The sequence below is a fragment of the Notothenia rossii genome (genome assembly GCF_949606895.1).
Source record: "Notothenia rossii genome assembly, chromosome: 11".
Taxonomy (NCBI): Eukaryota; Metazoa; Chordata; class Actinopteri; order Perciformes; family Nototheniidae; genus Notothenia; species Notothenia rossii.
In genome coordinates this window covers 60048284-60075008 of record NC_136910.1, presented here as the reverse complement: position 1 = coordinate 60075008, position 26725 = coordinate 60048284, and the positions used below count along the sequence as shown (strand labels likewise).

Genomic DNA, 26725 nt, shown 5'->3' with positions numbered 1-26725 from the left:
CTCGTGTCTCATACCCAGGTGTTCCTCGTGTTTTAAGGAAATTGTGAGGAACACATTAAACATTTTATGGAGTAATTAATGACAGTTTATTCATTACTAACGGATAATAATAATAATAATAATCAGACGCCGGTTTAATAATGCAGGTTTTATTATTCACATAAAAACACTTCCTGATCAGATCACCTGACCAGACACACTTCCTGATCAGATCACCTGACCACCATCTTTAATCACTAAGTGTGAGTTCCTGGATATCTCAGTGTGAAACGTTATTAAAACTTTATTAAACTCTTTTGAACACGTCTCCTTGTCTCCTCCTCACAGCTTGGCCTTGTTCATCCTCCCCATCAGCTTCTCCAGCTTCAGAGCGAGTGCCATGTCTCCTTTGATCCTCAGTTTCCCCCCCATGAAGGCCATGGTGGGCTTCAGCTGCCCTGCAGAACACAGAGTTACCGTTTGTACAGAGAGAGCCTGAACGCATCATACTGTATCGATTAGCGGCTAAAAGCTAAAGTTAACATCATACTGTATCGGTTAGCGGCTAACAGCTAAAGTTAGCATCATACTGTAGCAGTTAGCGGCTAACAGCTAAAGTTAGCATCATACTGTAGCAGTTAGCGGCTAACAGCTAAAGTTAGCATCATACTGTAGCAGTTAGCGGCTAAAAGCTAAAGTTAGCATCATACTGTAGCAGTTAGCGGCTAACAGCTAAAGTTAGCATCATACTGTAGCAGTTAGTGGCTAACAGCTAAAGTTAGCATCATACTGTAGCAGTTAGTGGCTAACAGCTAAAGTTAGCATCATACTGTAGCAGTTAGCGGCTAACAGCTAAAGTTAGCATCATACTGTAGCAGTTAGCGGCTAACAGCTAAAGTTAGCATCATACTGTAGCAGTTAGCGGCTAACAGCTAAAGTTAGCATCATACTGTAGCAGTTAGTGGCTAACAGCTAAAGTTAGCATCATACCAGGGTTGCCAACTTTGGGTACCTGGCTGGAGTGAGATTTTGATATCATGGGTTTAATCACACATATGCGCACAAAATGACTGCTATCGTGTCAGCAGCGGGACCTTAGCATATATATAGGATATATAATATATACAAATACACAACATTGGAAACAGACTCTAAAGGGCACACAGTTTCATTCACTAATGAAAAGCAAACACATGTTTGTTTCCACTGTTTTATTATGTGCATGTCGCGATAAGCAATGAATTGACTTATCGTACGATAAATAAAAAAGAACTCAATAAATTGCCATTTACTTGAGGATGTGACTAGCAGTTTGAAAGGATGTACTTGAATTATTATTATATATTATCATGATGTCAGTGGTCTCAAATGGTCATACAACGGTGCCGACAATATTATCGTTTATCGCAATAATTTCCGGGAAAATGTATCCAACAAAATTAATTATCGTGAGAGGCCTGTACATGAAACACACACACACAAACAAATCTACAGACTTACTCCAAACTGCCAAATATATTAATTAACACACTCTCACTCTTATATAGTCTTTGACTCTATTTTGGCCTATCATTTCTACTGGATCTTAGATCAATGCGGGTCGGCAGTATCTCCAGAGTATCTGTGTTGGGTAATCTATGGTAGGGCTAACCCATCCAGTCGGGGGGCTCAAGTCAGTATTTGCAATGTAATTACATACACGCTCCCCTTGACAGTGAAACGCCACGCGTGAGGTTTAGATTATTTCCCTGTCTCAATCCAAATTGAACTGTATGAAATAAAAAGGCACATTTGTCTTCTAGTAAATAAAAAGGGCGACCTGGAGCCAATCCTGCAATCTCCCCACAGGTGAAAGAGTTGAAAACCCAACCCCTGCAGGGGGGTCTGGGGGGATTCTCCCCCAGGAGATTTTTTTGAAATACTAACATGAAATACACATTCTGGTAATCTCTTGAGAAGAAAATAAATAAATCTATTACTACACGACACATTTAAACAAATGAATGCCATTTAACTTTTGTGTTACTTTGTTCTGAAAGCTGAACCTCCTGCTCCTCACAGAGAGAAGAGGGGAGAGGCTGGGAATGACTTTACTTTGTGGATAAGGGTGGATAGCCCCCATTGTTCTGTGTGTCAAAATGAAAGACAGCCCACACACCTATCACTCATCAAACCTGGGGTCTTATTTCATTACGTGTTGATTTCTATCAACAGGATGTATGTAGAGATGTACTACAGCCAAAGTATTCTCCGTCAGGACTTCCTGCAACAACACCACGCCGTCATCTTGATTCTGATTGGCCAGAAGACATTATCAAAGATGTTCTATTGAGAAGACGATCACTACGTGACAAAAGTTTTCAAAACCGTTTATAGTCTTAGGTATTCTTCTTTTTGGCGTGAGAATAGTTTTGAGAGCGTGAGATTGAGAGTGAAACTGGTGTCACACGCCAGATGCGTGAGAGTTGGCAACCCTGATCATACTGTAGCGGTTAGCTGCTAACAGTTAACATCATACTGTATCGGTTAGCGGCTAAAATCTAAAGTTAACATTATACTGTAGCGGTCAGCGGCTTACAGCTAAAGTTAGCATCATACTGTAGCGGTTAGCTGCTAACAGTTAACATCATACTGTAGCGGTTAGCGGCTAAAAGCTAAAGTTAACATTATACTGTATCGGTTAGCGGCTAACAGCTAAAGTTAGCATCATACTGTAGCAGTTAGCGGCTAACAGCTAAAGTTAGCATCATACTGTAGCAGTTAGTGGCTAACAGCTAAAGTTAGCATCATACTGTAGCGGTTAGCTGCTAACAGTTAACATCATACTGTAGCGGTTTGCGGCTAACAGCTAAAGTTAGCATCATACTGTAGCAGTTAGCGGCTAACAGCTAAAGTTAGCATCATACTGTAGCAGTTAGTGGCTAACAGCTAAAGTTAGCATCATACTGTAGCGGTTAGCTGCTAACAGTTAACATCATACTGTAGCGGTTAGCGGCTAAAAGCTAAAGTTAACATCATACTGTAGCGGTTAGCGGCTAACAGCTAAAGTTAGCATCATACTGTAGCAGTTAGTGGCTAACAGCTAAAGTTAGCATCATACTGTAGCGGTTAGCTGCTAACAGTTAACATCATACTGTAGCGGTTAGCGGCTAAAAGCTAAAGTTAACATCATACTGTAACAGTATTAGTCAACAGGTGTGTCGGCTGAATACCTGCAAACATCTTGGTGAAGTCGGCTGAGTCCATCGTCATGACGACATCCGCTTTGACGGGCGGCTGACCAGGTCCCGCCCCCCCGGACCCGCTCTTCAGGTCCAGGAACCAGACGCCCGCATTCTCACCTTATAAACATATAAACACATAACAATTTAAACTCAACATCTCCTTATGAGGACATAAAGAAACATAAATACATCTCCTTATAAGGACATAAACACATCTCCTTATGAGGACATAAATACATCTCCTTATAAGGACATAAACACATCTCCTTATGAGGACATAAAGACATCTCCTTATAAGGACATAAACACATCTCCTTATGAGGACATAAAGACATCTCCTTATGAGGACATAAAGACATCTCCTTATGAGGACATTGTTGAGATCTCCATATCAGATTGAATACTTAACTCCTTATGAGGATATAAAGACATCTCTACGGCGTGAGAGGACGCTGGCGCTGACTGTTCACCGCTTCTCTGTCCGAAAATCTCGTCTTTCTTTGTGTAAATCTAAGAGTTTCTGACCACTTTCTACTGCTATAGTTTTCTAATTATTCTGTGAATTAAGTGTTCTGATCTGGACACATTTGTTACACCCGATTGCCATTTTTGACCGACGCTTTGGTTTTCTACCCTGCTACACCTGCCATTGTAGCCCATCTGCTAACGCTGCACCATCCATCAAATAACCAGCCTGGAGTGGTTTCCACCGCCCTCTGCTCAGAGCTGGCCCAAATACCTGGAGTGGATTCCACCGCCCTCTGCTCAGAGCTGGCCCAAATACCTGGAGTGGATTCCACCGCCCTCTGCTCAGAGCTGGCTCAAATACCTGGAGTGGATTCCACCGCCCTCTGCTCAGAGCTGGCTCAAATACCTGGAGTGGATTCCACCGCCCTCTGCTCAGAGCTGGCCCAAATACCTGGAGTGGTTTCCACCGCCCTCTGCTCAGAGCTGGCTCAAATACCTGGAGTGGATTCCACCGCCCTCTGCTCAGAGCTGGCCCAAATACCTGGAGTGGATTCCACCGCCCTCTGCTCAGAGCTGGCTCAAATACCTGGAGTGGATTCCACCGCCCTCTGCTCAGAGCTGGCTCAAATACCTGGAGTGGATTCCACCGCCCTCTGCTCAGAGCTGGCCCAAATACCTGGAGTGGATTCCACCGCCCTCTGCTCAGAGCTGGCTCAAATACCTGGAGTGGATTCCACGCCCTCTGCTCAGATTCGGTCTGTCTCAACGTCTGTTACTACTCGGTGACCTCAACATTCACATTGACTCACCCACCTGCAAGCTGGCATCCGAATTCACAACCCTACTGGACAATTTCTCTATCACCCAACATGTCACCTTCCCCACCCATGACAAAGGACACATTCTTGATCTTGTCTGCTCTACCAACCTCCCAGTGATTGACCTCCACCCTTGCCCATTTCCCCTCTCCGACCACAAACTCATACAATTCAACATTGCAAAGATGCTCTTATTGCCGCTAAATCTGCCTACCTCTCCAACATCTTCACTGATCCCTCCCGTGACCCCAGGACCCTCTTCTCCACAGTTAACAAGCTCTTCAAACCCCGTGCTGATAACCTCCCTACTTCTACTTCCGCTACTTGCAGCTCATTCTTCCAGTTTTTCGCAGACAAAATTACTATTACCCACTTCTACTCAGCTCCATCTGATATACAAGCATCTCCCCCAACCTCCACCGCTTCTCCCCCCCATCTCCTTTGACCTCCTGACTCCTCCTCCCCAGCGCCGCCTCTCCCAGTTCAACCTGGTTACCCCACTTGAAATACTCCATCTGATCGGTTCCTCAAATCCCACAACCTGCTCCCTTGACCCTCTACCCACTCCTCTCCTGAAGTCCTGCCTCCCCGTCCTCTGCCCCTATCTTGCTAACCTTTTCAACTCCTCGCCGTCCCATGGAACCGTCCCCTCTGCCTTCAAAACTGCTGCCGTTACTCCAATCCTCAAAAAACCTGGTCTTGATCCCTCCTCCCTCACTAATTACCGCCCCATCTCCAACCTACCATTCCTCTCAAAAACTCTTGAACGCATTGTAGCCAAACAAATTCACTGCCATCTCCAAACCAACCAGCTTTATGAACCCCTTCAGTCTGGATTTCGTCCTCACCGCAGTACAGAAACTGCACTCGTCAAAGTCCTCAATGACCTCCTCACCTCTGCTGACACTGGTTCCCTCAATATTCTCATCCTCCTCGACCTGAGTGCAGCCTTCGATACCGTGAGCCACAACATCCTGCTCACCCGACTCAGGGACATTGGTATTGAAGGTATTGCACTCAGATGGCTCCAGTCCTACCTCACTGAACGATCCCACTTCATCTCCCTCCCCAACCACTCCTCTGCCACAGCCTTAGTCGCCCAAGGCGTTCCTCAAGGATCAGTACTTGGCCCCCTCCTCTTCATCATTTACATCCTGCCCCTCGGTCAGATACTCCGCCACTTCAACCTGGACTTGCACTGCTATGCTGATGACACTCAGATCTACCTCAGCACCAAACCCCTCCATAACCCCCCCCTTACCCACATCGATTCCTGTCTGACAGCTATTAAAACTTGGATGCAACATAACCTCCTCAAACTGAACAGCAACAAAACAGATCTCCTCCTAATCGGCTCCAAATCCACCCTCAGCAAGGTCACTAGCATCACACTCACCATCGATGGCACCATTGTTTCCCCCTCCAATCAGGCACGCAACCTTGGCGTAATCTTTGACCCCACCCTCTCCCTCGAACCTCACATCCTCCAAACAGTCAAAACCTAATTTTTCCACCTCCGCAATATTGCAAAAATCCTACCCTCTCTCACCCGCCCCGCAGCCGAACGACTAATCCATGCCTTCATTTCCTCCCGCCTTGACTACTGCAACTCACTTCTTTACGGCATCAGCACTACATCCCTCAACAGACTCCAACGGGTTTAAAATGCATCTGCACGTCTCCTCACGCATACCAAATCATGGCATCACATCAGCCCAGTCCTCAAAGACCTCCACTGGCTTCCTGTCTCCCATCGCATCAACTACAAAGTTCTGGTCCTCACCTACAAAGCACTCCATCATCTGGCCCCCCCTTATCTCACAAACCTTCTCACTCCTCATCAACCCCCACAGTCCCTCAGATCCACCGCAGCCGGACTCCTATACACTCCCACATCCACACTCTGCAGCTTTGGGGACAGAGCCTTCTCAGTGGCAGCTCCTAGGCTCTGGAACTCCCTCCCCCAAGATCTCCGTGACTCCGAGTCCCTCAGTCTTTCAGTCCCGCCTCAAAACACATCTTTTCAACTCTGTCTACCCATAAGCCCCCCCCCCTCTCAGTCAACTTCCTCTTGACTGCCTTTTTTTTTTTTTACTCTACTTACTTGTTTGCCTACCCTCCCTCATACTGTAAAGCATCTTTGAGCTGTGAAAAGCGCTATATAAATAAAACGCATTATTATTATTATTATTATAGATGTGTACGTGAATTGATTTATTGAATGAAAGTTTGAATGTGCTTTTTATTATCACCGGTTTAGAGGATAGATACATAGACTTAATAACTTCTGTTAGGTCAATTAGTGGGTCTGAGTAATTTGCCGGAATAAATTAAAATCCCTCCCGACTCCCAAGAACATGAACACATGACGGTTACCTGAGAGGTCGAACTGGTAGATGCCCTGCGTCGTCTTGATAACATCTTCGTTGATCACCGCCTTGATGGCGTCGAAGGTGTTTTCTATTGGTCCTCCAGAGAGGGGCGTGGCCGATGATGTTGGGGGTCTGAAGGCTGGGGTCGCCCCTAGCAACAGGAGATAACACCTGGTTAACACTTACAGTAAACATGGCCATCTTAAGGATAACATATTTTTAATAACATGTGTTCACCGTGTTGCTCCATCTTCTCCACCAGCGTCTCAGGGGCGTCGTCCAGGAAGAAGTCTGGCAGCAGGGGGTGACCTGTGGACCAATCAGAGGCCAGCATGAGTACCAGCTGATGAGTGTGTTGGCTCTGTTAGCTCGTTAGCTCACCTGGCTGCACAGCGTACTGCTCAAAGTCTTGGACCCCCTGCTGTCTCAGGACGTCTTCGTCCACCAGGAAGTTCCCTGTGAAGTCGGTCCCTCGAGAGAGGACAGCGTACGCAGCGTCGGCCATGATGTCCACCGTGCGGCACTGCTTAGAGACGCCCTCCCCCCCCAACATCTCCATTGCTGCCGTCTGGATCGCTGACACACACGGATACAATCACACACATTATACAGATTATACACACATTACACAAAAGGGTGCCACATCACTAACCCTAAGCCACACCCTCTAGCTGTGGCACAGGGCTCTGGTCTCAGACCCTAACCCTAATAATATAAATATATGAATATTACCCGTTTTGGGCCACAGAGCGTTGACGGCCACCTGACCTCTGAACTCCTCGGCCATCCCCAGGACACACATGGACATGCCGTACTTAGCCATGGTGTAGGCTTCAGACACAAACAGAGGGTCAGTAGAGTACAGGTGCATGATGGGATGCTGGCTGGTTGCTATGGTTACTGCTATGGTCACCTGTGTGGTTCTTGAACCAGATGGGGTTCAGGTTGAGAGGCGGAGACAGATTCAGGATGTGAGGAGAACGACTCTTCAGCAGGTGAGGAAGAACCAGCTTAGACCTGCTCACACACACAGGATGTCAGGAGAACGAGACTGTGTGAGTGTGAGTGTGAGTGTGAGTGTGAGTGTGTGTGTGTGTGTGTGTGTGTGTGTGTGTGTGTGTGAGTGAGTGAGTGAGTGAGTGAGTGTGTGAGTGAGTGTGTGTGTGTCTCAGTGCGTGTGTTACGTTAAATATGTCCCCCTCAGGTTGATCCCCAGCATCAGGTCCACTCTCTTCAGAGGAGTCTCCAGAGTCCCTGTGAGGCTGATGGCGGACGCGTTGTTCACCAGGATGTCAATTCCTGCCAATCAGAGAGCAGCACAGTAATGATGTCAGTGAGGGCGCGGGGCTACATCAGCATTTATGACTTCCTGTTGTTTTATTTCTCAGGAGTTTTAATGTTTTAACGTCTTACCTCCGAATCTCTCGATGGCTTTTTGAACAGCGTCTCCGACCTGCTGCTCGTCACGAATATCAACAACACATGCTAACGCCTGCCCCCCCGCCTCCTCCACTAGAGAGAGAGAGAGAGAGAGAGAGAGAGAGACGCCGCACACACACGTTATACTTTATATTATATTTGTATGAATTACGTTTTACTTCCTGCAGTGTGTTAGCATTAGCCTGTTAGCTCACCCTCCTTGGCGGGGCTGTGTGTTGTTAACGTTAGCCTGTTAGTTCACCCTTCTTGGTACGGCTGTGTGTTGTTAGCATTAGCCTGTTAGCTCACTCTCCTTGGCGGGGCTGTGTGTTGTTAGCATTAGCCTGTTCGCTCACCCTCCTTGGCGGGCTGTGTGTTGTTAGCATTAGCCTGTTAGCTCACCCTCCTTGGCGGGCTGTGTGTTGTTAGCATTAGCCTGTTAGCTCACCCTCCTTGGGGGGGCTGTGTGTTGTTAGCATTAGCCTGTCCGCTCACCCTCCTTGGCGGGCTGTGTGTTGTTAGCATTAGCCTGTTAGCTCACCCTCCTTGGCGGGGCTGTGTGTTGTTAGCATTAGCCTGTTCGCTCACCCTCCTTGGCGGGCTGTGTGTTGTTAGCATTAGCCTGTTAGCTCACCCTCCTTGGGGGGGCTGTGTGTTGTTAGCATTAGCCTGTTTGCTCACCCTCCTTGGCGGGCTGTGTGTTGTTAGCATTAGCCTGTTTGCTCACCCTCCTTGGCGGGCTGTGTGTTGTTAGCATTAGCCTGTTAGCTCACCCTCCTTGGGGGGGCTGTGTGTTGTTAGCATTAGCCTGTTCGCTCACCCTCCTTGGCGGGCTGTGTGTTGTTAGCATTAGCCTGTTAGCTCACCCTCCTTGGCGGGGCTGTGTGTTGTTAGCATTAGCCTGTTAGCTCACCCTCCTTGGCGGGGCTGTGTGTTGTTAGCATTAGCCTGTTCGCTCACCCTCCTTGGCGGGCTGTGTGTTGTTAGCATTAGCCTGTTAGCTCACCCTCCTTGGCGGGGCTGTGTGTTGTTAGCATTAGCCTGTTAGCTCACCCTCCTTGGGGGGGCTGTGTGTTGTTAGCATTAGCCTGTTAGCTCACTCTCCTTGGCGGGGCTGTGTGTTGTTAGCATTAGCCTGTTAGCTCACCCTCCTTGGCGGGGCTGTGTGTTGTTAGCATTAGCCTGTTAGCTCACCCTCCTTGGCGGGCTGTGTGTTGTTAGCATTAGCCTGTTCGCTCACCCTCCTTGGCGGGGCTGTGTGTTGTTAGCATTAGCCTGTTAGCTCACCCTCCTTGGGGGGGCTGTGTGTTGTTAGCATTAGCCTGTTAGCTCACTCTCCTTGGCGGGGCTGTGTGTTGTTAGCATTAGCCTGTTTGCTCACCCTCCTTGGCGGGCTGTGTGTTGTTAGCATTAGCCTGTTAGCTCACCCTCCTTGGCGGGGCTGTGTGTTGTTAGCATTAGCCTGTTAGCTCACCCTCCTTGGCGGGGCTGTGTGTTGTTAGCATTGGCTTGTTAGCTCACCCTCCTTGGCGGGGCTGTGTGTTGTTAGCATTAGCCTGTTAGCTCACCCTCCTTGGCGGGGCTGTGTGTTGTTAGCATTGGCTTGTTAGCTCACCCTCCTTGGCGGGGCTGTGTGTTGTTAGCATTAGCCTGTTAGCTCACCCTCCTTGGCGGGGCTGTGTGTTGTTAGCATTAGCCTGTTAGCTCACCCTCCTTGGCGGGCTGTGTGTTGTTAGCATTAGCCTGTTAGCTCACCCTCCTTGGCGGGGCTGTGTGTTGTTAGCATTAGCCTGTTAGCTCACCCTCCTTGGCGGGGCTGTGTGTTGTTAGCATTGGCTTGTTAGCTCACCCTCCTTGGCGGGGCTGTGTGTTGTTAGCATTGGCTTGTTAGCTCACCCTCCTTGGCAGCACTATAGATGGTCCCTGGTAGTTTTGGATGAGGTTCTGCTGTCTTGGCAGCAATCACGATGTTCGCTCCGTCTCGCGCCGCCTTCAGAGCGATCGCCTTCCCGATGCCTCGACTCGCTCCCGTGATGAAGAGCGTGCAGCCCCGCAGCTTCCTGAAACACAGAGAGGGATGCTAACACATGCTAACATAAGATCATGTGATGAAGAGCGTGCAGCTGACTGAACGGGTTGGATAATGACACGGCTCTTATTGTGAAAGGACTGAACAGGTTGGATAATGACAAGGCTCTTATTGTGAAAGGACGGAACAGGTTGGCTAATGACACGGCTCTTATTGTGAAAGGACTGAACAGGTTGGATAATGACACGGCTCTTATTGTGAAAGGACGTGGAATGCGTCACTAAAATACAGAGGTAGAGTTTCTGGGTGAAAGGTCGGAACAACAGAAGCTCCAGAACAGGACTCTGGGCCGTTTAATAAACAGATTAAAGAAACGGAATCCCTGAGAGGCGAGAGAGGAGCAGACTGAACGTTAAACACACCCGAGGAGACCCGAGTAGATACCCGAATAACTCTCTCTCTGTTCCAGCTGTTAGTGGACCGGGTTCTCTGCCGTTTATTAAAAAACGGAATCCCGGAGAGGCGAGAGAGGAGCAGACTGGAGGTTAAACGCACCCGAGGAGAGACCCGAGGAGAGACCTGAATAACTCTCTGTTCGGGTCTCTCTCGGCTGTCAGTGGGCCGGGTTATGCGGACTCACCCTGTGTTCTGCAGCATGATGACGGTCTTCTGGTTCTCTGGTTCTTCTGGTCCTCTGAATGACAGCCTGTTCTTCTTCTTCACCTTTCACCCACTTTACAAAGATCCTGCAGCATACCGGAAGTCATCCACTCTGCCCACTTCCGGTCTGCATCCAAAGATGCATATAGACGAAGAGATGTGTAACACCGACATACTGAAGTTATAAATATCAACCTATAACATAACTACATCAATATAGATAGATATAACTACATCAATATATAAGTATATAAACAGATCAATATATAAGTACATAACTATATTAATATAAACACATCAATAGATATATAACTACATAACGTGCATAAATACAAAATACATGTTTAGTAATAATTGGGAATATGACGCAGCTACTGGAGCCCCGCCCACTTTGTCCTCCCAGCCAATCAGATTGCAGCACAAACACACAGGTGCAGTTTTGAAAGGATAAAACTTTATTGTTCCTGTGTTGACACAACCCTCTGTGATTGGTCGGTTTGCAGACTACAACAGATCAGTTCAATAAAAAAACAAAACAAACAAATCCTGACGATCCTATTGGACGACGGGTTCGTCCGACTCACGATGATGTCATCAACCAAACCCCCTAGCTAACACACACACACACACGACTCTGAAATGTTGGTCTTTATTTGCAGATTAAATGTTGTGACCGTTAATACTGGAATCATTAAAATAATCATTAAAATAATCTTCTTAGGGGGGGGGGCTTTAACAAAAGCAGTCAAATAAAAAGTAAAATCCTGTGATCTGATTCGCCGCTATTTTGGCACGAAGAAATTAGATTGGACGACCTGCCTGTCACACCTGTAATAACAGCAGGAAGTGAAATCACACACCTGTAATAACAGCAGGAAGTGACATCACACACCTGTCTGTCACCCCTGTAATAACAGCAGGAAGTGACATCACTCTGTCACACTGCTCACCTGCTGATGGTCATCTTCAGATTTCAGGTATTTAGATTTTAGGATTCGGTTCTAATTTTCTCTCTAAACGATCATTGTGATATTATATTTATAATTCTTGATTTATGAGAACCAGAGTTTTAAATGAAGCAGGTGTGTGTGAGCAGGTGTGTGTGAGCAGGTAGCAGGTGTTCAGGTACAGAACCTCGAGATGTTCCTCAGGAGAGGAACTATCTCAGTCGGAGAGAAAATGTTTCGGAGCCCAACAGAAACTCTATTTACACTAACGAGCTGGACCTGAACCTCAGGCCCTGTCCCCTTCAGTCTGGATTCATGTCAGCAGAATATTCTCCAATCAGCTCTCAGGGTTTCCGTACAGCAGCCAATCAGGGAGGAGCGTTTTGACTGCTCCCTGATTGGCTGTTTGGCGTTCTGATCAAAGATCAGGCGGTTCAGTGCGAGGCGTCTCATTGGCTTGTTCTGGCATCAACAAGTTTAGCACCAAAGGAACATAAATAGATAAAAACAAACACACACTCTCTCTCTCCCACACACACCCTCTCTCTCTCCCCCCCTCCAGGACACACACACACACACACACACACACACACACACACACACACACACACACACACACACACACACACACACACACACACACACACACACACACACACACACACACACACACACACACACACACACACACACACACACACACACACACACACACACACACACACACACACACACACACACACACACACACACACACACACACACACACACACACACACACACACCCCCTCCCTCTAGACGTCCAGGATCTCCTCGGCCGTCCCTCCACAGCGTAGCCGGTACCGACCCGTCCTCCAGGAGATAGTGGGGTCCCAGAGCGCAGACAGGAAGATCTGCACGGCCATGGACTCTCTGATGAACCAAGCCACTGCGAAGTCCAGCTTGGAGAAGCAGAGAGCGCCGCCCTGCAGGGCAACCACCACTCTTTACATCATTATCTCATTACAGAAAGATTCCATTTTTATTCAAAAGTTATTCAAAAGTTGGTTACATTTAGTTTTATATTTTGGTAATTGTTGAGCTATAACAATATAATGTACACTTCAAAATAAAAACATGTACTGTACCTGGACTCCAGTGAGCTGGATGTAGTCTGAGATGAACCAGGCCAGGCAGTGACACATGAAGAAGACCATCATGTCCCACCTGAGAGCACAGGTACATGTATCATTAACACCTGAGAGCACAGGTACATCATTACCACCTGTAGTAACACCTGCAGTAACATCTGTAGTAATACCTGAGCACAGGTACATGTCTCATTAATACCTGTAGTAATACCTGAGCACAGGTACATGTCTCATTAATACCTGTAGTAATACCTGAGCACAGGTACATGTCTCATTAATACCTGTAGTAATACCTGAGCACAGGTACATGTCTCATTAATACCTGTAGTAATACCTGAGCACAGGTACATGTCTCATTAATACCTGTAGTAATACCTGAGCACAGGTACATGTCTCATTATAATACCTGTAGTAATACCTGAGCACAGGTACATGTCTCATTAATACCTGTAGTAATACCTGAGAGCACAGGTACATGTCTCATTAATACCTGTAGTAATACCTGAGAGCACAGGTACATGTCTCATTATAATACCTGTAGTAATACCTGAGCACAGGTACATGTCTCATTATAATACCTGTAGTAATACCTGAGCACAGGTACATGTCTCATTATAATACCTGTAGTAATACCTGAGCACAGGTACATGTCTCATTAATACCTGTAGTAATACCTGAGCACAGGTACATGTCTCATTAATACCTGTAGTAATACCTGAGAGCACAGGTACATGTCTCATTATAATACCTGTAGTAATACCTGAGCACAGGTACATGTCTCATTATAATACCTGTAGTAATACCTGAGAGCACAGGTACATGTCTCATTATAATACCTGTAGTAATACCTGAGCACAGGTACATGTCTCATTATAATACCTGTAGTAATACCTGAGAGCACAGGTACATGTCTCATTATAATACCTGTAGTAATACCTGAGTACAGGTACATGTCTCATTAATACCTGTAGTAATACCTGAGTACAGGTACATGTCTCATTAATACCTGTAGTAATACCTGAGAGCACAGGTACATGTCTCATTAATACCTGTAGTAATACCTGAGTACAGGTACATGTCTCATTAATACCTGTAGTAATACCTGAGCACAGGTACATGTCTCATTAATACCTGTAGTAATACCTGAGTACAGGTACATGTCTCATTAATACCTGTAGTAATACCTGAGTACAGGTACATGTCTCATTAATACCTGTAGTAATACCTGAGCACAGGTACATGTCTCATTAATACCTGTAGTAATACCTGAGCACAGGTACATGTCTCATTAATACCTGTAGTAATACCTGAGCACAGGTACATGTCTCATTAATACCTGTAGTAATACCTGAGCACAGGTACATGTCTCATTAATACCTGTAGTAATACCTGAGCACAGGTACATGTCTCATTAATACCTGTAGTAATACCTGAGCACAGGTACATGTCTCATTAATACCTGTAGTAATACCTGAGCACAGGTACATGTCTCATTAATACCTGTAGTAATACCTGAGCACAGGTACATGTCTCATTAATACCTGTAGTAATACCTGAGCACAGGTACATGTCTCATTAATACCTGTAGTACAAACGCATACTATAACACTACTACAGTCAGTTGATGTTGAAGCTCTGTGAGGCGTGTGGTGCAGTGGTTAGTGTGTTGGTGTTGGGATCAGGGGGTCTCAGGTTCAAACCCCTCTGCAGTCAGCATGTCGTTGTGTCCCTGAGACACTTCACCCCAAAGTGCTCCTGTGGGGGCTGCCCTCAGTGTTGAGTATGTGAGTCGCTTTGGATGAAACCCTCTAACAAGTGACATGTGATGTGATATAATGTGATTGGCTGAGTACCTGAACATATAATGAGCGGCCCAGCCAATGATGAGGCTCGCCAGAAAGCACTCTGACACGGGTTCCAGCACGGTGCCCGGCAGCATGTTGACCCTCAGCTTGGTCCACCTGGCACAAACAAACACACCTTTAGTTACACACCTGAGACACACACACCTTTAGTAACACACCTGAGACACACACACCTTTAGTAACACACCTGAGACACACACACCTTTAGTAACACACCTGAGACACACACACCTTTAGTAACACACCTGAGACACACACACCTTTAGTAACACACCTGAGACACACACCTGAGACACACACCTTTAGTAACACACCTGAGACACACACACACCTTTAGTAACACACTTGAGACACACACACACCTTTAGTAACACACCTGAGACACACACCTGAGACACACACCTTTAGTAACACACCTGAGACACACACACCTTTAGTAACACACCTGAGACACACACACCTTTAGTAACACACCTGAGACACACACCTTTAGTAACACACCTGAGACACACACACCTTTAGTAACACACCTGAGACACACACCTTTAGTGACACACACACCTTTAGTAACACACCTGAGACACACACACCTTTAGTAACACACCTGAGACACACACACCTTTAGTAACACACCTGAGACACACACACACCTTTAGTAACACACCTGAGACACACACACCTTTAGTAACACACCTGAGACACACACACCTTTAGTAACACACCTGAGACACACACACCTTTAGTAACACACCTGAGACACACACACCTTTAGTAACACACCTGAGACACACACACCTTTAGTAACACACCTGAGACACACACACACCTTTAGTAACACACCTGAGACACACACACACCTTTAGTAACACACCTGAGACACACACACACCTTTAGTAACACACCTGAGACACACACACCTTTAGTAACACACCTGAGACACACACACACCTTTAGTAACACACCTGAGACACACACACCTTTAGTAACACACCTGAGACACACACACCTTTAGTAACACACCTGAGACACACACACCTTTAGTAACACACCTGAGACACACACACCTTTAGTAACACACCTGAGACACACACACACCTTTAGTAACACACCTGAGACACACACACACCTTTAGTAACACACTTGAGACACACACACACCTTTAGTAACACACCTGAGACACACACACCTTTAGTAACACACCTGAGACACACACACCTTTAGTAACACACCTGAGACACACACACCTTTAGTAACACACCTGAGACACACACACCTTTAGTTACACACCTGAGACACACACACCTTTAGTAACACACCTGAGACACACACACACACCTTTAGTAACACACCTGAGACACACACACACACCTTTAGTAACACACCTGAGACACACACCTTTAGTAACACACCTGAGACACACACACCTTTAGTAACACACCTGAGACACACACAGACCTTTAGTAACACACCTGAGACACACACAGACCTTTAGTAACACACCTGAGACACACACAGACCTTTAGTAACACACCTGAGACACACACCTTTAGTAACACACCTGAGACACACACACCTTTAGTAACACACCTGAGACACACACACACCTTTAGTAACACACCTGAGACACACACACCTTTAGTAACACACCTGAGACACACACACCTTTAGTAACACACCTGAGACACACACACCTTTAGTAACACACCTGAGACACACACACCTTTAGTAACACACCTGAGACACACACACACCTTTAGTAACACACCTGAGACACACACACACCTTTAGTAACACACTTGAGACACACACACACCTTTAGTAACACACCTGAGACACACACACCTTTAGTAACACACCTGAGACACACACACCTTTAGTAACACACCTGAGACACACACACCTTTAGTAACACACCTGAGACACACACACCTTTAGTTACACACCTGAGACACACACACCTTTAGTAACACACCTGAGACACACACACACACCTTTAGTAACACACCTGAGACACACACACACACCTTTAGTAACACACCTGAGACACACACCTTTAGTAACACACCTGAGACACACACAGACCTTTAGTAACACACCTGAGACACACACAGACCTTTAGTAACACACCTGAGACACACACACACACCTTTAGTAACACACCTGAGACACACACACACACCTTTAGTAACACACCTGAGACACACACAGACCTTTAGTAACACACCTGAGACACACACCTTTAGTAACACACCTGAGACACACACACACCTTTAGTAACACACCTGAGACACACACACCTTTAGTAACACACCTGAGACACACACACCTTTAGTAACACACCTGAGACACACACACACACACACACACACCTTTAGTAACACACCTGAGACACACACACCTTTAGTAACACACCTGAGACACACAGACCTTTAGTAACACACCTGAGACACACACACCTTTAGTAACACACCTGAGACACACACACACACACCTTTAGTAACACACCTGAGACACACACACCTTTAGTAACACACCTGAGACACACACACACACACCTTTAGTAACACACCTGAGACACACACACACACACCTTTAGTAACACACCTGAGACACACACACCTTTAGTAACACACCTGAGACACACACACACACCTTTAGTAACACACCTGAGACACACACACCTTTAGTAACACACCTGAGACACACACACACACACCTTTAGTAACACACCTGAGACACACACACACACACCTTTAGTAACACACCTGAGACACACACACACACCTTTAGTAACACACCTGAGACACACACACACCTGAGACACACACACACCTGAGACACACACCTTTAGTAACACACCTGAGACACACACACACACACCTTTAGTAACACACCTGAGACACACACACACACACCTTTAGTAACACACCTGAGACACACACACACCTGAGACACACACACCTTTAGTAACACACCTGAGACACACACAGACCTTTAGTAACACACCTGAGACACACACACCTTTAGTAACACACCTGAGACACACACACCTTTAGTAACACACCTGAGACACACACACACCTTTAGTAACACACCTGAGACACACACAGACCTTTAGTAACACACCTGAGACACACAGACCTTTAGTAACACACCTGAGACACACACACACCTGAGACACACACCTTTAGTAACACACCTGAGACACACACACACCTTTAGTAACACACCTGAGACACACACACCTTTAGTAACACACCTGAGACACACACACACCTTTAGTAACACACCTGAGACACACACACCTTTAGTAACACACCTGAGACACACACACACCTTTAGTAACACACCTGAGACACACACACACCTTTAGTAACACACCTGAGACACACACACCTTTAGTAACACACCTGAGACACACACACCTTTAGTAACACACCTGAGACACACACACCTTTAGTAACACACCTGAGACACACACCTTTAGTAACACACCTGAGACACACACACCTTTAGTAACACACCTGAGACACACACCTTTAGTGACACACACACCTTTAGTAACACACCTGAGACACACACACACCTTTAGTAACACACCTGAGACACACACACCTTTAGTAACACACCTGAGACCCACACACCTTTAGTAACACACCTGAGACACACACACACCTTTAGTAACACACCTGAGACACACACACACCTTTAGTAACACACCTGAGACACACACACACACACCTTTAGTAACACACCTGAGACACACACACACACCTTTAGTAACACACCTGAGACACACACACACCTTTAGTAACACACCTGAGACACACACACCTTTAGTAACACACCTGAGACACACACACCTTTAGTAACACACCTGAGACACACACACCTTTAGTAACACACCTGAGACACACACACCTTTAGTAACACACCTGAGACACACACACCTTTAGTAACACACCTGAGACACACACACACCTTTAGTAACACACCTGAGACACACACACACCTTTAGTAACACACCTGAGACACACACACACACCTTTAGTAACACACCTGAGACACACACACACACCTTTAGTAACACACCTGAGACACACACACCTTTAGTAACACACCTGAGACACACACACACCTTTAGTTACACACCTGAGACACACACACCTTTAGTAACACACCTGAGACACACACACACACCTTTAGTAACACACCTGAGACACACACACCTTTAGTAACACACCTGAGACACACACACCTTTAGTAACACACCTGAGACACACACACACACCTTTAGTTACACACCTGAGACACACACACCTTTAGTAACACACCTGAGACACACACACCTTTAGTAACACACCTGAGACACACACACACACACCTTTAGTAACACACCTGAGACACACACACCTTTAGTAACACACCTGAGACACACACACACACCTTTAGTAACACACCTGAGACACACACACACCTTTAGTAACACACCTGAGACACACACACACCTTTAGTAACACACCTGAGACACACACACACCTTTAGTAACACACCTGAGACACACACACCTTTAGTAACACACCTGAGACACACACACACACCTTTAGTAACACACCTGAGACACACACACACCTTTAGTAACACACCTGAGACACACACACCTTTAATAACACACCTGAGACACACACACCTTTAATAACACACCTGAGACACACACACCTTTAATAACACACCTGAGACACACACACCTTTAGTAACACACCTGAGACACACACCTTTAGTAACACACCTGAGACACACACACCTTTAGTAACACACCTGAGACACACACATCGTTAGTAACACACCTGAGACACACACCTTTAGTAACACACCTGAGACACACACACACACCTTTAGTAACACACCTGAGACACACACCTCTAATAACAGGGTTAGGGTTATATATAGTAAAAACAGCCAATCAAATGGAGTAGTGAGGTCACCTGATCATGCGGGACTGGAACTGGCCAATCGAGTACGAGCCAGAGTTCTGCATCGCCACCTGTGTCGCCATGGAGAACTTCCAGCCCCTGAGGAGACAGACCATAATAATAATACTACATAATAATCTACAAAGACTATCTCCAGCAGTACATACGCACTCAACGCAGCCCGGTCTAATTACTACTCACAACTCCTTCAGTCTGGCTCCAGCAACCCCAAGCGTCTGTTCTCCACCATCAGCAAACTGCTCAAACCCTGTGACAACGCCACCTCGTCCTTCACCACCGAACAGTGCAACTCCTTCCTTTCGTTTTTCCAAACCAAAATCAGCAACATTTACAGCAATCTGACACCCTCACCAGCACCCCCCACCTCCCCTCCTGGCTCCCCCCCCTTCACCTCACAGCCCCTGTCCCACTTCTCCCCTGTGACCCCCATGCAACTGTCCCACTTCATGACTGGAATGAACTCCACCTGCACACTTGACCCAAAGCCCTCCAAATGTGTTAAAGAGAGCCTCCCCGCCATCTCCCAGCTCATCGCCACCATCATTACCTCCTCCCTCAGATCTGGATCAGTTCCCCCCTCTCTCAAACTGGCTGCTGTCACACCCATTCTCAAAAGACCTGGACTCACACCTGACATCATGTCCAACTTCCGGCCCATCTCAAATCTCCCCTTTCTTTCAAACATACTTGAACGTGTCATTGCCTCACAACTAAAATCCCACCTCAGCTCCAACGACCTCTTTGACCTCTTTGACCTCTTTGACCTCTTTGAGCCATTTCAATCCGGTTTCCGATCAAAACACAGAAACAGCTCTTCTGAAAATCACAAAGACCTCCTCCTCTCCTCTGACTCCGGCAACCTGAACATCCTCATCCTCCTCGACCTCACCGCAGCATTCGACACCATCAACCACACCATCCTGCTGTCCCTCCTCGAATCATCACTCAACATCACTGACACTCTCCTGGCTGAAATCCTACCTCACCGACAGACATCAGTTTATCAACAACTGCACCTCCTCCTCCTCTGTCCCAAGGCGTCCCCCAGGGTTCGGTGCTTGGCCCCCTCCTCTTCATCCTTTACATGCTCCCCCTTGGCAAAATAATTTGTCGCCACAACCTTCAATTTCACTGCCACGCCGATGACATCCAACTTTATATCTCAACAAAAACCATCACCCCCACAACACACTCCACTCTCACCAACTGTCTCTCAGAAAGAAAAGCATGGATGCAAACAAACTATCTCCAACTGAACAGTGCCAAATCAGACATCATCATCATCGGCCCCCCATCCCGTATCAAAGACATCCAGAATTTCAACTTCACCATTGACAGCCACACTCTATCTCCCCCCCCCTGACAGTCAGCTCAAATTCAACCACCACATAAATCACATCACCAGGACCGCCTTTTTCCACCTCAAAAACATTGCCCGTCTCCGCCCTTCACTCTCCTCCTCTGCTGCTGAAACCTGATTCATGCATTCATCACTTCACGACTCGACTACTGCAACAGCATCTCTACGGCATACCATCCAACCTCCTCATGAACTGCATCCAGAACTCTGCTGCCCCCCTCCTCACCCACACCCGCTCCCCAGACCACATCACTCCCATCCTCCAGAACCTCCACTGGCTCCCCGTCCTTCAAAGAATCCACTTCAAAGTCCTCCTCATTACTCACAAAGCCCTCAACAACCAGGCCCCCCCCCCCTACCTCACAGACCTGCTGCACCATCACCCCCCCCCCCCCTACCTCACAGACCTGCTGCACCATCACCCCCCCCCCCCCCTACCTCACAGACCTGCTGCACCATCACCCCCCCCCCCTACCTCACAGACCTGCTGCACCATCACCCCCCCCCCCCCTACCTCACAGACCTGCTGCACCATCACCCCCCCCCCCCTACCTCACAGACCTGCTGCACCATCACCCCCCCCCCCTACCTCACAGACCTGCTGCACCATCACCCCCCCCCCCCTACCTCACAGACCTGCTACACCGCCACACCCCTTCCCGCTGCCTCCGCTCATCAGAAGCCAACCTCCTATCCATCCCACCCACATCAATCACCGGACCTGGGGGGACAGAGCCTTCTCCGTCGCTGCCCCCTCCCTCTGGAACTCACTCCCCCAGCCCATCAGAGACTGCACCGACCTCACCCCCTTCAGAAAACTCACCTCTTCAATCTGGCTTTTCATGTGTGATTGTTTTTGTATTATTTAACTTTAACTCTAATTATATATTTATTTGTTGTTCCTTTCTTCTCTTCACTATATCTGTAAAGCGTCTTTGAGCACCTGTAAAAGCGCTAACAAAATAAATCTATTATTATTATTATTTATAATAGGCTCTTTAATGCATGTTCAATATGAAGGAATGCTCAGGTGCTAACGTGCTAACCTGTCAGCGATGGCTTTAGCCATGAAGTAATCCTCAGCGATGTACTGGGCGAAGGCGACCAATCCTCCGGCCTGGTCCAACACGTCTTTCCTCATCAGACACGACATGCCCGTCACACACTTTATCCCCGTCACGTTGGCCGAGATGTAGGAGCGGGGGTGGGACGTCCCGAAGTACACCTGGGGGGTTAGCATGTGTTAGCAGAGAGGTTGTTATGGTTTACAGGGAGCTGCTGGACGCTAACGTTAGCATCACCTGTTCCAGGGTGGCAGCGAAGCCCTGACGGTCAGCAACGTACGGCAAGCCGTGCACCAACCCCACCTTCTCTGTCATCTGATTGGTCATATCTGTGAGGGAGTCAGGTTTCACTGACACACACACACACACACACACACACACACACACACACACACACACACACACACACACACACACACACACACACACACACACACACACACACACACACACACACACACACACACACACACACACACACACACACACACACACACACACACACACACACACACACACACACACACACACACACACACACACACATATATATAAATATAGGACATAGAACAAATAAAACAGATCAAGCATTAGCTCAGAGTTCCAGTGGGTACCTCTGATGCCGCTGTCACAGATCCACACCAGCCCGTACTTCGCTCCCTCGTAGCCCGGCATCAGGTTGTTGATCTTGGGGTTGATTCCAACTTTCTTCCCCCCTGAGAACCAACACGTGCTAACGTTAGCGGCTAACGGCTACATGTAGCTAGCTGAAACAAACAGTGGGCCGTTTCTCACCGATGAACAGACGGGCGTCAACGTTGGGGTATTTCCCCAAGAGCTTCTTACACACATCCACCGCGGGGTCGTCCTGATCCTGAACACACAACAGCACCTCGTACTGCACACACACACACACACACACACACACACACACACACACACACACACACACACACACACACACACACACACACACACACACACACACACACACACACACACACACACACACACACACACACACACACACACACACACACACACACACACACACACACACACACACACACAGGATTTTTATAACGCTTTTCCTAACGCTCAAAGACGCTTTATATCAAATCAGGAAGTGTGTGTGTGTGTGTGTGTGTGTGTGTGTGTGTGTGTGTGTGTGTGTGTGCTCCTCAGGGCGTTGCTAATAGGGTGCCCACTCTCGCTTAGACTTAGGCCTTGCCTTTATGTTAGTTTCTGTTCCCGTTGAGTTCTGCTTCATAAATATATTTTCTTATATATATTCTTGTCCTTTCCACACTTTGTGTTATGGCCAAGAGCCAGGCCATGACAGTGTGTGAGTGTGTACCTTGGGGTAGTCCAGGGTGAAGAAGGTCTCCAGGTTGCTGATCAGGTTGGGGTCGACGCCCTTCAGCGGTTTGAGCAGAGAGACTCCGGCCATCTGACCTTTGACCTCCGACCTCTTCCTGTGCAAGTGCAGACGCCTGGGGGGGGGGGGGAGAACAATGTTTATACTGCAGGAACAAACTGTGAGGAAACCAGGAGACGTGAAGTATGTAGTGTGTCTACTTTAAAGAGTCCTCTCCTGCTGATGTTCAGGTGTATATCAGTATGTAGTGTCTCTACTTTAAAGAGTCCTCTCCTGCTGATGTTCAGGTGTATATCAGTATGTAGTGTGTCTACTTTAAAGAGTCCTCTCCTGCTGATGTTCAGGTGTATATCAGTATGTAGTGTGTCTACTTTAAAGAGTCCTCTCCTGCTGATGTTCAGGTGTATATCAGTATGTAGTGTCTCTACTTTAAAGAGTCCTCTCCTGCTGATGTTCAGGTGTATATCAGTATGTAGTGTGTCTACTTTAAAGAGTCCTCTCCTGCTGATGTTCAGGTGTATATCAGTATGTAGTGTCTCTACTTTAAAGAGTCCTCTCCTGCTGATGTTCAGGTGTATATCAGTATGTAGTGTCTCTACTTTAAAGAGTCCTCTCCTGCTGATGTTCAGGTGTATATCAGTATGTAGTGTCTCTACTTTAAAGAGTCCTCTCCTGCTGATGTTCAGGTGTATATCAGTATGTAGTGTCTCTACTTTAAAGAGTCCTCTCCTGCTGATGTTCAGGTGTATATCAGTATGTAGTGTCTCTACTTTAAAGAGTCCTCTCCTGCTGATGTTCAGGTGTATATCAGTATGTAGTGTCTCTACTTTAAAGAGTTCTCTCCTGCTGATGTTCAGGTGTATATCAGTATGTAGTGTCTCTACTTTAAAGAGTTCTCTCCTGCTGATGTTCAGGTGTATATCAGTATGTAGTGTCTCTACTTTAAAGAGTCCTCTCCTGCTGATGTTCAGGTGTATATCAGTATGTTGTGTCTCTACTTTAAAGAGTCCTCTCCTGCTGATGTTCAGGTGTTTATAAGCTGATAGAGGAACAGGAAATAATAGCAGAACCGTTTAATAACAGCTGCTTCTGTTTAATGGATATCATTAATAGCAGCAGAGCTAACATTTAACCATAACAGTTAGCAGCAGAGCTAACATTTAACCATAACAGTTAGCAGCAGAGCTAACATTTAACCATAACAGTTAGCAGCAGAGCTAACATTTAACAATAACAGTTAGCAGCAGAGCTAACATTTAACCATAACAGTTAGCAGCAGAGCTAACATTTAACAATAACAGTTAGCAGCAGAGCTAACATTTAACAATAACAGTTAGCAGCAGAGCTAACATTTAACAATAACAGTTAGCAGCAGAGCTAACATTTAACCATAACAGTTAGCAGCAGAGCTAACATTTAACCATAACAGTTAGCAGCAGAGCTAACATTTAACAATAACAGTTAGCAGCATAGCTAGCAGTTAACAGTAATAGTTAGCGGCAGAGCTAACGGGTTAGCAGCTAACTGACAGGAAAACGCCCCACCACGCTGTACCCCCTTGGGATATCTGTCTCTATACAGCTAATCTATAATAACACAGAGCGGAGCTCTGCTAACGGGGAGCTAGCGGAGGTTAGCCTAACCTAACCTCACACACAAATATGAGGGACATGGCAAATTGTTAGCTTAGCCTATCTTAGCATCACTCACACATAGATGATGGACATGAAGTGCATGAGCCACAGGACGCCGAACAGGATGAAGCCGAACACGGCCAGGCCCTGCAGGCACAGATCCAGCAGCGACATGTGGACCAGAGGAGGGGAGAGACCCGAGGAGAGAGAGGGGAGAGAGAGGGGATCGAGGAGCCGAGGACTGGGACCAGGAGCCGGAGAGAGGAGAGACCAGAGGAAGGGGGCCGAGGAGAGGAGCCGAGGACCGGGGAGCCGAGGACCGGGGAGAGAGAGAGGAGGGGAGCCGAGGACCGGGGAGAGAGAGAGGAGGGTCCGGCTCCGGGAGGGGAGAGCTCGGCTTGTTTCAGGAGCTCCACAGAGAGGCTCGGGTCCGGGTCAGGAGGCTCAGAAACCGGCTCGGTGGTGGGTCCGGATCTCGTCGGGTCCGGATCTCAGTGGTGGGTCCGGGTCTCAGTGGTAGGTCCGGGTCTCGGTGCTAAGCTGCGGACTTGATGTCACCAGACCGCCCGACGGTCAGCTGACCAACCGGGGAGCGCTGTTGCAACAGAGAGCTATTCGGTCCCCTTCAAAATAAAAGCTGCGTTTTTATCAGCTGTCTTTCTAATGTTTGTGAGGTCTGGTTTTATTTTTCATGTTCTACTTTATTGTCGTGATATAAAAAGTAGAAAATAACAGCTTTGATTAAAATACTGTTAATTTAATAAAAACACATGTATGCGTTCACACTCGGTGAATAATAAAGAATAACCACTGTTCGAAATGGGGGGGAGCCAGGCAGGGGCGGTTCTAGGGGGGGCAAGGGGGGCCAGTGCCCCCTAAAGGCCCTGACAAATCAAGCAGTCACCAGAGGACTCGCCGACGCCGGCTGTTGCGTCGCCGTGTTCTCCTGCGTCTTGGCCATGTGTCGCACAGGAACACACCGCAAATACTTCAGTGCGTGAGTGGCAATAACTCTCCTTACCAGCAGGCGGCGGTAGTGTGTATTCGTCATTCAAAAGAGGCAACAACCGGAAGACAGAGAAGAAGAACAGACTGTGATATAAATAAACAACAAATAGCGTGTGCGTTCCATTTTCCCTCTCGTCCATCGAAAACATGTTTCGTGCGGCACTGGAGCTAGATTTGGGTTCTGCCCGCTCTGTATTAATGTCATGTGGATTTTCCTGTCATGTTGACAGGTTATCACCATCTAGGCGTTGATAAAAGCTCATTCTAATGTTGTGTTGTGTGTATGAAGGTACCAAATAAAGTTTTTCATTGCCTATCGTGCTATTTGTGTTTATTCTTTGAATCACACAGCGATAAGAAACAATAACAATGTGCC

General features: G+C 47.1%; 2 protein-coding genes across 2 annotated transcripts; both read right to left on the bottom strand.

Annotated features, from left to right (window-relative positions):
- Nucleotides 1-133: 133 nt before the first annotated feature.
- hsdl2 (hydroxysteroid dehydrogenase like 2) lies at nt 134-11108 on the bottom strand. The gene is made up of 11 exons (XM_079656764.1): nt 10950-11108; nt 10177-10340; nt 8275-8373; nt 8046-8160; nt 7775-7878; nt 7594-7692; nt 7243-7437; nt 7099-7170; nt 6866-7012; nt 3192-3320; nt 134-437 (listed from the first exon to the last, which is right to left on the bottom strand). The coding sequence occupies exons 1-11, from the start codon at nt 10964-10966 to the stop codon at nt 322-324; spliced, it is 1257 nt and encodes a 418-aa protein (XP_079512890.1). The 5' UTR covers nt 10967-11108; the 3' UTR covers nt 134-321.
- Nucleotides 11109-11403: 295 nt separating this feature from the next.
- ugcg (UDP-glucose ceramide glucosyltransferase) lies at nt 11404-26005 on the bottom strand. Its single transcript, XM_079656770.1, has 10 exons — nt 25418-26005; nt 23687-23822; nt 23125-23227; nt 22944-23045; nt 22567-22679; nt 22312-22490; nt 19897-19983; nt 14900-15007; nt 13044-13122; nt 11404-12881 (listed from the first exon to the last, which is right to left on the bottom strand). Exons 1-10 carry the CDS (start codon nt 25513-25515, stop codon nt 12711-12713), a joined length of 1176 nt encoding a protein of 391 aa, XP_079512896.1. The 5' UTR covers nt 25516-26005; the 3' UTR covers nt 11404-12710.
- Between the last annotated feature and the right edge of the window lie 720 nt (nt 26006-26725).

Coding starts and splice junctions, on each gene's coding strand:
- hsdl2 (XM_079656764.1), bottom strand. Junction 8,161..8,274: donor AGCCATCGAGAGATTCGGAG/GTAAGACGTTAA, acceptor TCTGATTGGCAG/GAATTGACATCCTGGTGAAC. Junction 7,693..7,774: donor CTGGTTCAAGAACCACACAG/GTGACCATAGCA, acceptor TTGTGTCTGAAG/CCTACACCATGGCTAAGTAC.
- ugcg (XM_079656770.1), bottom strand. CDS start 25,515: ATGTCGCTGCTGGATCTGTGCCTGCAGGGCCTGGCCGTGTTCGGCTTC. Junction 23,823..25,417: donor TTCATGTCCATCATCTATGT/GTGAGTGATGCT, acceptor CCCCCCCCCCAG/GCGTCTGCACTTGCACAGGA. Junction 15,008..19,896: donor TTCCAGTCCCGCATGATCAG/GTGACCTCACTA, acceptor TGTTTGTGCCAG/GTGGACCAAGCTGAGGGTCA.